General features: G+C 42.6%; 1 protein-coding gene across 12 annotated transcripts in view; it reads right to left on the bottom strand.

Moving 5' to 3' along the window:
* Positions 1-13356, bottom strand: part of TBXAS1 (thromboxane A synthase 1) — a 249428-nt gene that overhangs the window by 8940 nt on the left and 227132 nt on the right. For all 12 annotated transcript variants that reach the window (XM_065037883.1, XM_021284649.2, XM_065037848.1 and 9 more), the window contains one exon: positions 1009-1097. In XM_065037883.1, coding sequence (XP_064893955.1) covers positions 1009-1097 — 89 coding nt within the window. The remainder of the gene's footprint in view (positions 1-1008; positions 1098-13356) is intronic.

Raw genomic sequence — 13356 nt, forward strand, 5'->3', positions numbered from 1 at the left:
GTCTCAGCTGAAACTCAAAGATATCTGATGTTTTAACTGGCAAAAAAAATTCCACTTGTATACCATGTATAATATAGTCAAGCCCAGTCATCTCATCCAGGAGGAAGTAGCTTTGACATTCACTCTCTGAACAACCCTGCAGATGTCCATGGAAACATCTTGACTTCTGGTCTTTGTGAACATGTAAAAGAGAATATTATTTTAAGCTTTTTTAAGGTGCTTGCAATCGTGAGGTGCATTTTTCAAAGGCTTTCACTGCAAGCTTGGCTTTGGCTCCTTTCCAGTAATCTGAAATTTTCCCCTGGCTTCACAAGCAGTGCAACCAGTTGACCCCTTCAAAAGTTCCATTCTTATTATTTGCATTTATGCTCATGATAACTTGTATATTTGACAATCAAACAGCTTTTTAATTTTTTTCCCCCTTCTTTTCAGTTCATCAATATAACTTAGTAAAATCAGTCTTGTGTGACTTGGGGCAAAACTTTCCAAATTTAAGGGATGCAGCCATTATCTTAGCTATATTAGTATAACACAGTACTAAGTGCAAGACAGTAGGGGTCCAATTTCAACACATATGTAAAATACAGTATTCTGAATGTGCAGCCCTTCCCCACATTAGGGCCTTAATGGCCAACAGGGTAACTCATACACCAGCCAATGGGCTGGGGTAGTTCCTTGCTGTGTGTCACCAAAGCCTGAGGCATACAGAAGCAGCAATGTCTGGCTTTCTAAGGCCAGTCTTGCTGCAAAATGGCTCTATCCTCCAACCTTGGGGGATGTGAAGAACAGTGAGGAAGAAATCTTGGCCAATCTGCTGTAAAAAACTGCTTTAGAACTACCGGTGTTACGCAGTTTTCCTTCAACAGGCCACATTTTATCTTTCAAATGCACAGGCAGTATTGATGTTGGCACAGAGACCAAGGGCACATTGGTCTTCCAAGAGCAGATTTCCATTTTATACAGCTAGGGATCTACCCTGTAGAATCAGAAGGAGAAAAAAAAAGATACCTGAATGCAGGTGGGTACATGCGCAATGTCTCTGCAATCACCATGTCCAGATAAGAGAGCTCTTGTACATTTTGGTAATCAGGGACCATCTGAAAAGGCAGGAAAAAAAGGAACAATTACATTTTCTCACATTTAAGTGCCAAACTCATCTCAGATTAGCTTTTAAATCATCTATTTTTTACTGAGCATTTTTCCTGCAGAAGAACTTGATGTCTCATCTAAAACAGTAAATGATAAAATTATACGAAAATGTGGGCAGTAATTAAATGTGTGTATAGCATTCCTTTCATGATCAAAACACTTTGGTGTACAGCCCAGATGAAGATATAATAATAAATCAACCTGCTGGGAAGTATTAAAAGCCGGGTATTACAGAGAGCATTAATAGCTACAACAGAGCTATTGTTTTATACGTGCACGAAAATCTGCACAGGACCCTTGTTTCTTCCCAAAGACAAGGGCGTAGAGTTCAAATCCCACCCAGCAAGATTGCGATGGGACCTGGGGAGAGAAGCCTGTTTGCTCCTGTGGCCATCCCTTATGTAATGCTGCCTAATTTTACGTGGTGAGCAATGCCTGAGCCCACATTTTCATAAGTTTACAGAACCAGCCGGCCCTTGATAACAAGTGGTGGGCACTAAAAGCCAAACAAGGATGTAGCTCAGAAGACTTTGCCCTCTGACAGGCAGCAAACAGACTGTGAGAAACACAAAACCGCAGTCAACCACCAGCAGCCGTGACAGGACTCAGTACATGGACGAACAGACAATTTGTCCCGCTGCTACCTTCCCTGGTAAAAAGGATGTTTTCCTTGTCTTATTGAGTGCTCTCAGCAGAGGGCAGCCAAAGTACATCTAATAACCTCGTCAGGAAAGCAGAGTTTTGTTTCAAATTAGAGCTTCTCCTGAAGACTGACACGGAGTAAATTGGAGAAAAGCACAGACATCAGACTAGACTAAACCTTTTATGAAGATTTGGGGCCCCTGTCGTTCACAAAGGGGACTGGATTCCATCCTTCCTTTATTTACTACAGCACTTTTCATGTATAATGCATATTTTATTGAATTTTCATGCAAAAACATATGGTACATACTGAAAATACTAAGCAGAGAACAACTCCAGATGGTATGCAGAAAAGGCGTACAATAGAACAAGGATACCTTGCTGGATTAGGATATCCCACTTATTCAGCACTAAGCCACCATGCACCATTTCACATTAACTGATCTTTTCTAGGAAGGAAATAGATACATTCTATTGTCCCCATTTTTTGGCTCGGGAAAGAAAAGCAAAACCAGAGAAAGAAATTTGCACAGGCTGAGTAGAACCAGTGTGTCTGCTCCTTTCTTAGGGGAAGAAGATGCAACTCAGCTTGTCAATAGATGAAGCATTTTGTCAGTATACGTCAAATATTATCAATAGAGGAAGCATAGCCTGCACTGACAGCCTTTCAATGTTGCTTTTATATTGCAGTAGTGCCTACTAACTCAAATCTTTGGCTTTGGTCGATGGTTATCAGACAAAGGGCTAGGAAAGTAAAAGCCACAAATGTCAGCAAAGTCATGAAAACCATTGCTGAAGGCTGTGCAAGGAGCTGTGCTCCAATAATTTCAATGGCTGAAACCAAAGATGGAAGGATGACTATTACCATCCTTGTTTTGCAGAAAGGGATCCAAAGGCTACCTGATTTTGCAGGGGGAATAAGTAGCTGTGATCAGCTGTGATCAGACTCAAATTTCAGGCCTTCAAGGCAAAACCACCCTTGTCCATGACCAAACAGGTGCTCCACATCTTGATGCAAATACATGCTGTGGTGTGTATTAACTTTTTCTTTTTTTCCTGCTAATTTTACATCTCTTCTTCAGAACTTCCCTCTGCCCTTCTTATACTGCTTTCCTGCATCTCTTTGAATCCTGGGTCAGCGTCTGAGTCCTGTCTCTGCAATGCCTTCTGATTTCACGGCCAGGCTGGCTGAGGGAAGAGTACAGGCTCAGAGTAAATGAGCAGTGGAGCCACGAGCACGCTGTGATGTGTTTGATTCTCTGATCCATGCTCTTTTCACTGGGCCTTCCTGTCTCTCTCATAATCCCTCTACTTACTTCTGGAGTCAATAATTAAGATAATTATATGGTAACCTGATATAATAAGTAGCCACTAAATCAAACCATACAACAACAAATAATATAACACTAAATTATGGGAGCTTTGGTTTGCTCTTTCAAATACCTTCTATACCTTCAGGGGATTAGCAGTTCACAAAACAAAACAAAGGTACAAAACCAGCTGATTTTCCTTAGAATAAAATTCTTTTTGCTTATATAAAGAGAAAGGGGTCGGTCAAATGGCAGCACAGTGAACTTCGCTATCTTGAGCATGGCAGACACATCAGTCATTTCCTGCATCTGATGCAACTTAATTATTGGCACTTCCATGCTTTTAGCGTCAAAGTAGCTGGACCTAATTTAGCAGTTGTTTGCAAGGTCTGACCCAGGGCTGCATAAAGTACACCCCAGCCAAGTATCTCCATTTAGGAAGGACAGTTTGCTGGGGTTTTTTTCCCTTTCAAAGAAAATATTTTCCATTTGTTTTTCTACTCCCTCTCTTAAAAATATTCCTTTATCCAAGCACATTTCAAAGGAACTTAAATATGCTTTTCTCCCTAAATGTCCCTATTTATATCTTCCAACTGCTGGAAGGTTTGCTGGGATGGGGGGGTGGTGTTGTGCAAAGATGACACTTTAACCCCTGGCAAAAAAAAAATTGTCTACATTGCCTCTTGTTCAAGATTGGGTGTTTTTTCATTAAGAAAGAGACTCCTTTCTGTAACAAGTAGACATGTGGAGGGAAAAAGGAAGCACCGCAGTGCATGTAATAAAACATTCTATATTTTAATTTTGCAGTGACTGCTTTGCACAGCAGTGTGTCGTATGCTTTGCACAGCCTTTTAGTGTCTTTTCCTATTGACGTGGAAGTGAAATGGCCACCTAACTTCTTGCAGCATTTCTCTGTGTGCATGTTTCCCTGGTTTGATTTCTGGAGGTGTGGATCCTCACCCATCCCAGGATGTTCAATCCCTTCTGAGGTCCAGAAAGCATCTAATTTGGCCAACAAACTGTCCTTTATGATTGACAGCAAATCCCAGGCCTCAATTCCTTAGAAAAAGGTGGGAAATTAATTCTTCACAGAGTACCCTGAGGTGAAATACCAGCAGTGATTATAAAATTGCATATGTGCTACGAGGATGATGTGTGGTTTAATTCCCACATGAATTCCAAGAGAGATAACTGCCTTCAGATCCACCTCTGCTTTTTAGTATACTGGCATTAGCATTTTCTAGGCAGGCAAATCTATTTTTTGCCACCACCCTCAGTTAACTTTTAATTCCTCAATGAACACGAAGGGAATCCAAGTGCTGACAGGAGAGGTCTGGCCAATCTTTCTGCTGCAGTTTGAGATGTTACTGTTCCCAGTTGCTCGCTTCTCTTTGCTGGCTGTGGTTAGCGTCACCACAGCCAAGTCAGCAGAAGGGAACATATGCCTGCACCTCAGTTGCTTCCATACAACGTCCAGCATGAACCCATCTTCAGCAGCAGTTTAAGACAAGATGCTAACTTTTCCCCAAAGTAGATGCTGAGTGAGGCACAGATCCTCCTCTACCTCCTCTGTTTTGGGAATGGTAATCCAAGTACATATCAGTGAATGAAAGACTTCCACTTATCCTATTGGTCATGGTCAGAGGTGCTCAGCAGCCAGAAATGAAAAAAATCAGAGAAAATTTTGTGTAGCTGACAGAGTGTGACGTGCACCTGAAATTGCTCTGGAAGCAGCGAAGGTTGCAGAGACCACATTCCTCATAACTAGCGCTGCTGAGTCATGGCCTGAGACTGAACCAGCTGCGGTTTCTTAGAAATTGCAAACCAAACCAAATGCCTCATGGGCAGGTGTGACTGTGACGAAGTCCATGTCAGAAAGAAGATGTGCAGATCTGCGAAAGTGGAGATGCAGATCCATGAGTTATCTGTGTGTGCATAGCTACACAGCCCACATCAGCTCTCCCCCAAATATAGACTTTGGATAGCAACAGAATAGGAAGAGATGAGTCAAAATAAGCCAGCATTGTCCCCGGTAACTCTCACCCACCTCCTCTTCCAAATTGCCCAAAGAGCTATTCAGACCATAGACATAGCTAGGATTCACAAACAGGTCAATAATATTTCTTGATCAAATAGATCAAAAGCTGCTGATAGATCAAAGAGTCTGCTTGGGATTTTGATCTCTCTTTGGTCACCTCTAGAAGCTGCTCGTCCCCTAACAGAACTAGAGCCTGTGTGCCATGCTCAGCCTGGGAGAGAGGGAAGAAATGCAGGAATACTATGTCAAGTTAGGGTTGACCCATGACAACCTTGGTAACAACCATATCAAGAAAGGAAAGGTTAGAGACAGGACAGCACTCGAAATGCAGATCAGTTGAAAAAAGGGGTGGGATGGTTCAATGGGCTTTAACTTGCTTAAGAAAAGCTTGCCTCGTGTTTTACCATTTCTACAACAACATGCTGAAACACCTGTAAAGTAAAACCTCCCCACAATGTCAGGCAATTAAATTGGGACAAAGTTGATAAAGTAACATTTCTTGGCTTTATCCTCAGAACTTGGACCAAATACTAAAAAAAAAAGCTTAAGGTAGTCCTCATGCAATACTTTTATTACAAAACCTTTTTCTCTGTGGTCTGTGGTCCAGCCTGGACCTGCCAAGTGAGATGTCTCCCTGAGGCACAGCACTGAGCAGAACCAGCCTTTGCCTCTGGGAAAACAGAACCCTGAAGCTCCTGAGTCCCACTCATCCCAGCAGGCAGATCACAGCAGAAGGTGTTGCTTAAGATACCCTGCTTTAACATAGAGAAGAGCCTATCTAAAGTCACCAAGTGTCTGTTTGCCACTTCCAGTGACACAGGCCTGGAGAAGGATTTCTTCTAGCAAAATATTCAGTTCCTGACTATAAAACTGAGAACATCGTTCAGGAACAAAAAGTCTGATTTCTCAATTAAGACACAGCAGCAAGAGGCTTCCTGAGTGGCCTAGCACCTTTTCTCTCAAATTCTCTCAGAAATTAACATTAAGGCAAGCCCTCAGTTCCACCCCCTCCTGCCTCTTTCCCCACAAATAGCAAAGGCTACGCAAAATATATTCTCCTAAGCTTTCCCGTTATTTCTTTATTCCATGTCTGTTACCTGCCACCTCTCTCATCTGCTTGGGTTGTCATTCAAATGGAAATGCAGCTTGCAGGCCCTCACTCCCACCCTTGGTGGATGCTCACCAGGGTTGGGAGCGTTACTTTGCTCACTGAGGCACTCCCCAAGCTGCAAGAGCACTCAGTGCTTCAGACAACTCAAGCAAACTCCTCAGGGCTCCTCCTAAAGACTGTGCATGCCAAGTAAATTTAGTATTACAGCTTTTTGTTCAAATCGCCTGCCACTCACCCTCATACTGCCTCCGACTCTACCCTTCACGTTCCCCTCTTGCCTGGTCCATCTCCACACCAGTCGCGTGAGCACAGGTGGGGGCAGGTGCAGATTCGTAGGCCAAGTTGAGAGGTGGTGGGAAGGGCCAGCACACCAGTTACACTCCGATAACCACATCACACACAAACCTGGCAGCCAAATTCCCTCCGTTACTTTGGTGCAAATCCATGCAGCTCCCTGGGGTTGTATCAGTGTAACGCAGAGGTAAATGCGGTTCTAAGTATGTACCCAATAGCGCTGGGGAAAGAGCCAGAAAGTATAACGTTACACCAATGTCGAGTCTTTAATGTTACTTTGCTTTTCGAATCAAAGACTTTAGCTCCTGACAGAAGACAGACCTGCACTACCTCCACTAGCTTTCATGGTGCTAAAACAAGGTCTTCGTAGCATCGCTGTTCACAAGGAAACTTCTGTGAGATAAAAATACTTCCTGGAACTGAACAGTGTCCCAAAACCAAACAGATAAGCACAAAAGCTGTGACCAAAACAGTCAGAAATCCTCTTCCACCTACATTACTACTGACACATGGCGATCACCATGAACAGAATGAGTGCCATCAGGTAGAAGATCTGAAAAAAAAAAAAAAAAAGGCAGGAAAAAGAGAAGAAAATCACTACGGAAATCCTTGATGAGGCAAGCTACAAATTAAAAGAACACAGAAAAAAACTGTTTCAATCTGAATTTCGTAACTTTGTCAGCTCCACCTAGTCCAAAATTCTCATGCCAAGAGAACTGGGTGCCCTTGAATTGAAAAGCGAGTAAATAATTGGGAGTGAGACAGGGCACCTGGGGTGCTCCACTGTCACGAAGGACGGGGCAGGCACCCAGTGTGCTTTTAATACACAAGTACCCTCACTATACTATCTTTCTTTTTTTTTCTTAGGTTTGGTGGGGAAGAGTAGCTCCTGTCCAGAAGAGGCTCCCTACCTGCATGCACTGCTTGCCTTGCTCCAGCTATTTGTGGATGTGAAATAATCCCCGGCTGTGCATTGTAGTGGGCTAAGCCCATCAGAGGCACATAGACTGCCTGTTTCTCGTCTCCTTAAAAAAACCACTCAGCCCCCAGGAATTCCCCCCGCGGGTTGTCTCCTAAGTCCACCGAGCCTCGAAGTCTCCCTTTCTACACTTGTCTGGCACAATCAAAATTTCTACTTGGGTGGCAGAAATGCTGAATGGTGAAGGATCCCAGTGGGAGGGAGGCAAGGAGGAAATTAAACAGGAGAAAGGACTGCCAGAGGCCCAACAGGCTGAGAAAGAGAATTATAAAACTGGGGTAGGTCTGTCCGAAGGGCATGTCACCAGTCCAAAGCACATTAAGCACTGAAGTTCGTGCAAGACTTAATCCTTCCTGCTATAGAAGTGTCCCTTGGTGGTTGCTGCAGATCTACAGGAATAAAGAGAAGGCATTTTTTTTTTTTCGCCTCTCAGCAGACATTCATGGTATCACATAAGAGCCAGATGATTTAATTTAATCATTCCTGCTCCAGCTGGTATTTTCTCTATGGAGGTGACAGTGCTTTAAATTAGGGCCTTGCATATAAAAGGCCTGTGTGTTTAGCTTAATCAAATGTTCATTTCCTCACGTTATATTTATATTAAAAGGCATCAGCATGAATTTTCATGTTGCAAACAGAGGCTATCATATTGGCTATGTAGTGAGGTCCTCTTCGGTCGTTCTTCATTTCTATGGCCTCATACGCTTGGCAGCCTTTTTGGACTGAGAGGTGACTCAGCCCCAGGCCTGCAGTTTGGGCAAATATGCCCTAGAGAGCATGCTCCAACCTATGAGGAGAGCAGAGCTTTACACAAAATAAATTATTTCGGTAATTCGCCCTTCTGCAGATACTTAAATATGGGCTTGAGCCAGTGCATGCTTAAGTCATTGGCTTCAGCTGTTGCTGCATGAGACCTTTTCTGCAGGATTCTCCCATCACTCAGCCTAATTATTATTTGCTCTGACAAGGGCAGGTCAATTTTAATACCATACAACATTTATGTAGTGCCTGATGCCTTGAAAACATTTTATGTATATTAGGTACAGTACAATAATAATAAAACTTTGCCTTCCCATAGTTGCTTTTCCCCTGAGGCTTGCAAAGTGTTTAGCAAACATTAATTAGTTGGTCATCTTCCAAATGCATGTGTGAGGTGCTGCTGGTAAATAATCCCTCCCTGTACACAAGGGGCCAGCAGAGGTGCTGAAGATTGAGGCCAACAATTTACCACCTTAAGAGTCAAGTACCCACCAATTTGAGCCTTAATAAGTAGCCTGATTTTTTTTCAGCTTCAGTATGACTTCTGTGAGTAAATAGGCAAATACTGCTCCAAATATATAGAGTTAGAATGACCAAAAAAGAAAGAAATACATTTCAAGGCATTGAAATATGTCTTAAAAATGAGCTTGCTTTGTTTTTAGCTGCCAAGATCATAACTCAGGGCTCAGCGTGTCCTTGAGAAATTGATGGTACTAAAAGTACAGAAAGAAGCTTCACTAGTGTCAAAACTCCAATTCCCTGCTGCAGACTCCTGCACCTCTTGCTTAATATAGGTAAAATCTTAACCATTCTCTTCTTACTTTCCCAAAGCAAAGGATCGGAGCCAAAAGGAGAAATAATGTTTTAATATATGGTTCAAAACTGATGAGCTATGCAATGTCTTGAAGCAGAGGAACACTGGTATGTCCCATCTGTGTGGCAACTCTTGATCTCTACCCCTCTTTTCTCCCCATCCAGACAGCGCTGGCAAAGTTTCCTAAGTGAGACCTGTTCTGTGTCAGTCCCACTTGCTGCCTCATTTCTTGACTGGCAATGTGGTTTATGCCATGTCCACTTCTAGCTCCAAATTTTATCATGTGTCCTTCCTGCAAGGCACAAGGGAGAAGTCTGTTCCTGTTGAGACTTCTCACACTTCAGCTGAAAATATGAAAAATGGAGAAAAAAATGGGAAAAACTTTTCTGAACAAAGCTATTCCATGCCTTTTCCTCTTCTGCTCCCTCTGGAAAGTGCTGACCACCTCGGATACAACAAAGCAATCTTCAATTAGTATGTGAAAAAACTTGATAGCACTTAAAGCAGCATTTGTGTTTTCTCCCTCCTATGCATGAAGAGGATCTTTCAAAAAACATAGATGCCAGTCCAAAACCCACTACCCCAAGCTCAGAGAGGAGCTGGCTGTGAGCTGGGGTGTCTGCTACCGTGACACTATCCTGAGACAAACCCCCCTAGATATCCAGATAAAGCCGTCTGCGACGAATCCTGGCAGATGCCTATTCAAGGTTTTCTTTCCTTTTCTTCTCTTACTCTCTCTCTTCTCCATCTGGGAGCAAAGAAATTTCCCTAGGTCTGTTCACGCTTAGATTTAGTGAAGCCATCATGGTGTCATAGTCTGGCACTGTTTCGCGTCTTTGCTTTCCTCTACCCTTTGCAGAGCAGCATGGCACGGCTGTCCATCTGTTTATGATTTACTTCACACAATGACTTGGTCCCAATTACGCTGATAGGCACAGTAGGTTATTTGAGGGCCAACTGGACCTCTGTAATGACACTCGAATTGTACCCAAGTCATGGGAAAGTTTCCAATCAAAAAAAGGCCAGCAGAAAAACTCCACTAGAACTCTCCCAGGAGAGGCTTTCTGTCCTTCATCCCAGAAAACAAAACCAAAAATTTATATTTTTATCTGTAATTCTTCTGCAATTATCAGTGTCCACAAAAGTTGAACAGAAAACAAGAAGAGAAACTGACACCTGGGTCTTTCTGACTTTAAAGATGCATATTGGAGAAGAGATTATAAAGAACAGCATTCAACTCAGGAGGTCACATATTTCGTGGTCTCCTTTAGCACTGACCTGAATCACAGAGTCAAAGCAGCTGTACCAACCTGCGCCAGCTGAGGACGGGCCCAGGAAGCGCAGCCGTTTTGGGGACTGTGTACTGCTGCAGGGAGGGACCCCCTCCATGAGTACTGAATCACCAGCCCTCATAGAGCAAACAGGAGAGAGGGGAAAAAAACCCCACAGCTCAAAAAGCTGCAGGATGAAGTCAGAGGGTCAGCAGTGAGAAAATACAGAATTAATTTGTAACCTGAATAAGGTCATTTCTAGAATGTTTTAGGATGATATAAGACTTTACAGGGAAGGCAAATGGAAATTATTGCTCACGATTTCTTCTGCTTCATGAGTAAGCTGCTTTGGCCTTTATTTATTTATTAACTCACAGTCCCACAACAGTCCTGGTGTGAAGACCAATTTGCTGTTCTCTCTCTCTTGTTTCTCAATGATATTTTTGCTTTTTGAACCTGACCCTTTCCTGTCTCAGTGCCTGACCACCTCACTCATTTACCTCTCCATATTTCCAAGGAGATTCTTATTTTTACAGTTACCCACACCTCACTTCTGTGCTGTCATTTCACTTAAAGCCACACTACTTTAATACCCAGTATTCTACCCTTTCTTCTTCTTTTTCAAAACTCAAATCTACTTTATGTAGTCACAAAAACTCTGGGCTGCAGTGTGGAGACCCAGAAGAACCTGCCCCAACATAGTGGTACCCACCTAGATTTGAGCCAGTCCTGTCATGGAGGACACGGATGCCACTGAGGCACAAAGGTGGCACCCACAAAATGACACATTTGTTCAACCAGTCAGCACAAAAGAGCACTTTTAAGCCAGAAAATTGCAAAAGCCGTAGTGGTCTGCAGGTTGTTCATTACCAATTTTGCACACATAAAATACCTGATAAAATACAGTATCCTGTGCCGTTTTTATCACAATTTGTGGCTCAAGGATCTATGGATACCTACAGATGGGATAATTTGGATGCAGGGAGTGATTTTCTGAGAGTACGAAGTTGAAGTACAGCTGTAGACTTTTCCTGTAAAGGATCTGTCACACACACACAAGAGCAGATAGGCATATGCAGAATATTACCAACCCTGGTCACTCAAACATTATGAGCAAGGCCCCAACATACTTAGAAACTGGCTGGAAAACACATGAGGTTTATGACTAATAATAGTATTTTGAACTTAATTTGCCTTCTGGCTTATGAACCAGGATTCATGTTTTCAGTCTTACCTTTTCAACTAGAAACATTTTTTTTTAATAGGTTGGTTGCTTTTTGTTTTAATAATGAAATATGAGGTTCTGGTTATACACCTGACTTCAGTGTCAAGTGATTTGAAAGAATACAAAACAAATACCCAGAGACTTGCAGTGCAATGGCAGGATGCTGGTAATATGCCATTTACAGAGCACCATGGGCCATCCTTGCCTGCCCTTTGGCCATCTGCTGCTAGTGCACAGCTAGAATCACACAGACCTTTTTAAAAAAAAGAAAAAAAGTCTACAAGACTGGGAACTTCACGTGGATAAACATGACACAAGCATAAGCTGCCCCTCAGAGTGCCCACAGTTTTGTAGCACATGTTTTTTGGGGGGAGAGGGTATTACTGCAAGAGGGGCCTCGGACATTAAGCATCCAAACCTCCTTTTGAGAATGCCAAACTTGGTACCTTGGCAAAGCTTGACACAGAATGAAATTGAAACGTGCAGACAAAGTAACTGGGGGGGAAACTGTGCTAAGTCTATAGATAGCATGTTGCTTCTTCTGGGTACTAGAAGTGGGGTGGGGAAGGGAGGAAGTGAGGGGGAGAGAGGGAGAAGAAAGATAAATTTTGGTTGCTGCTGTCGTACTTAGATCCACTTATCTATGGCTGAAGCCAGACAGCTGTGACTCTAAATGAAGAAATTTAATTAAAAAGTAAAAAAATGAAAATCAGCAAGAAAAAACAGAAAAAAACAGGACTTCACGATTCCCACACCTACTCTGATGTATAAATAGAGACTATCTGACTGATGAAGGGTGCTTATTATTTCTTTGACTTCCATGTGTGTAAAGAAACCTACAATTCTTTCTAGTGAACAAGCAGGATAATCACAAATCTAATGGCACGTTGCTGGTATTTCAACTTTGCAGCTCTAGCTTAAATGACATCATGCAACGTCTTGGTAGTCCCAGTGATATAATGCCTATAATGCACTTAAAAAACAAACAAACAAACAAACAAACAAACAAACAAACAAAAAAGGGTTTGGATCAATTACGAAGGAAAACATTCTGGAAAGCAGCTTTCTTGGGATCGTATTTTGCCTGAGTTACACCTCTTGCAAGAAATACGTTGGGGGAAAAACTGCAAGTGGATGCGACGCCCTTTTGCAACTCTTGCATATATAGACCTGCCTTCTGCCAGCCTAACTTAGAGCAACCTCATGGTTTTTCCCTGCCTTAGCTCCCAAGGCATTTGCGACGTGGCTCAGAAGAGCCAGAGCATCTTGCACTTACGTCCATACCCACTGCTTTTCCTGACACATTTGCTTCCCATTTCACATTATAGCATGGTAAGAGAAATCGGTATTAGTACTTTTGGCCTCTCTTCATGTGCGCACACATGTATGCGTGTGTATTTTCTGTAACACATCCATCAATTTGAAATAGTATAAAAATGACATAAAAAAAAAATCTTTAAATCTCAGAAGATTCAAAGTGTCAGTGCTGTGAAGTCAGAAAATTCATTCCAATTCTTATTTATCTAGGTCAGGATGTGGGAAGACTTTTTTTTGCCTTGTGCATATGCACGTCACTGATTTTGCACCTTGGTATTACACAGGCTGGCAGCTGAAGAACCAGGGAAGATGATGGCTTGCTCCCTGCTTCCTGTGGACTTAATAGAAAAATCCCTTTTGTATTCCTTATAATGGAGTCTTGTCTCATCTCTACCACAAGAGACACTTAGGCCACTATGTTACAAATACCGTGCTGATGGTCAGTGC

The sequence above is a fragment of the Columba livia genome, chromosome 1 (assembly GCF_036013475.1).
Source record: "Columba livia isolate bColLiv1 breed racing homer chromosome 1, bColLiv1.pat.W.v2, whole genome shotgun sequence".
Lineage (NCBI taxonomy): Eukaryota > Metazoa > Chordata > Aves > Columbiformes > Columbidae > Columba > Columba livia.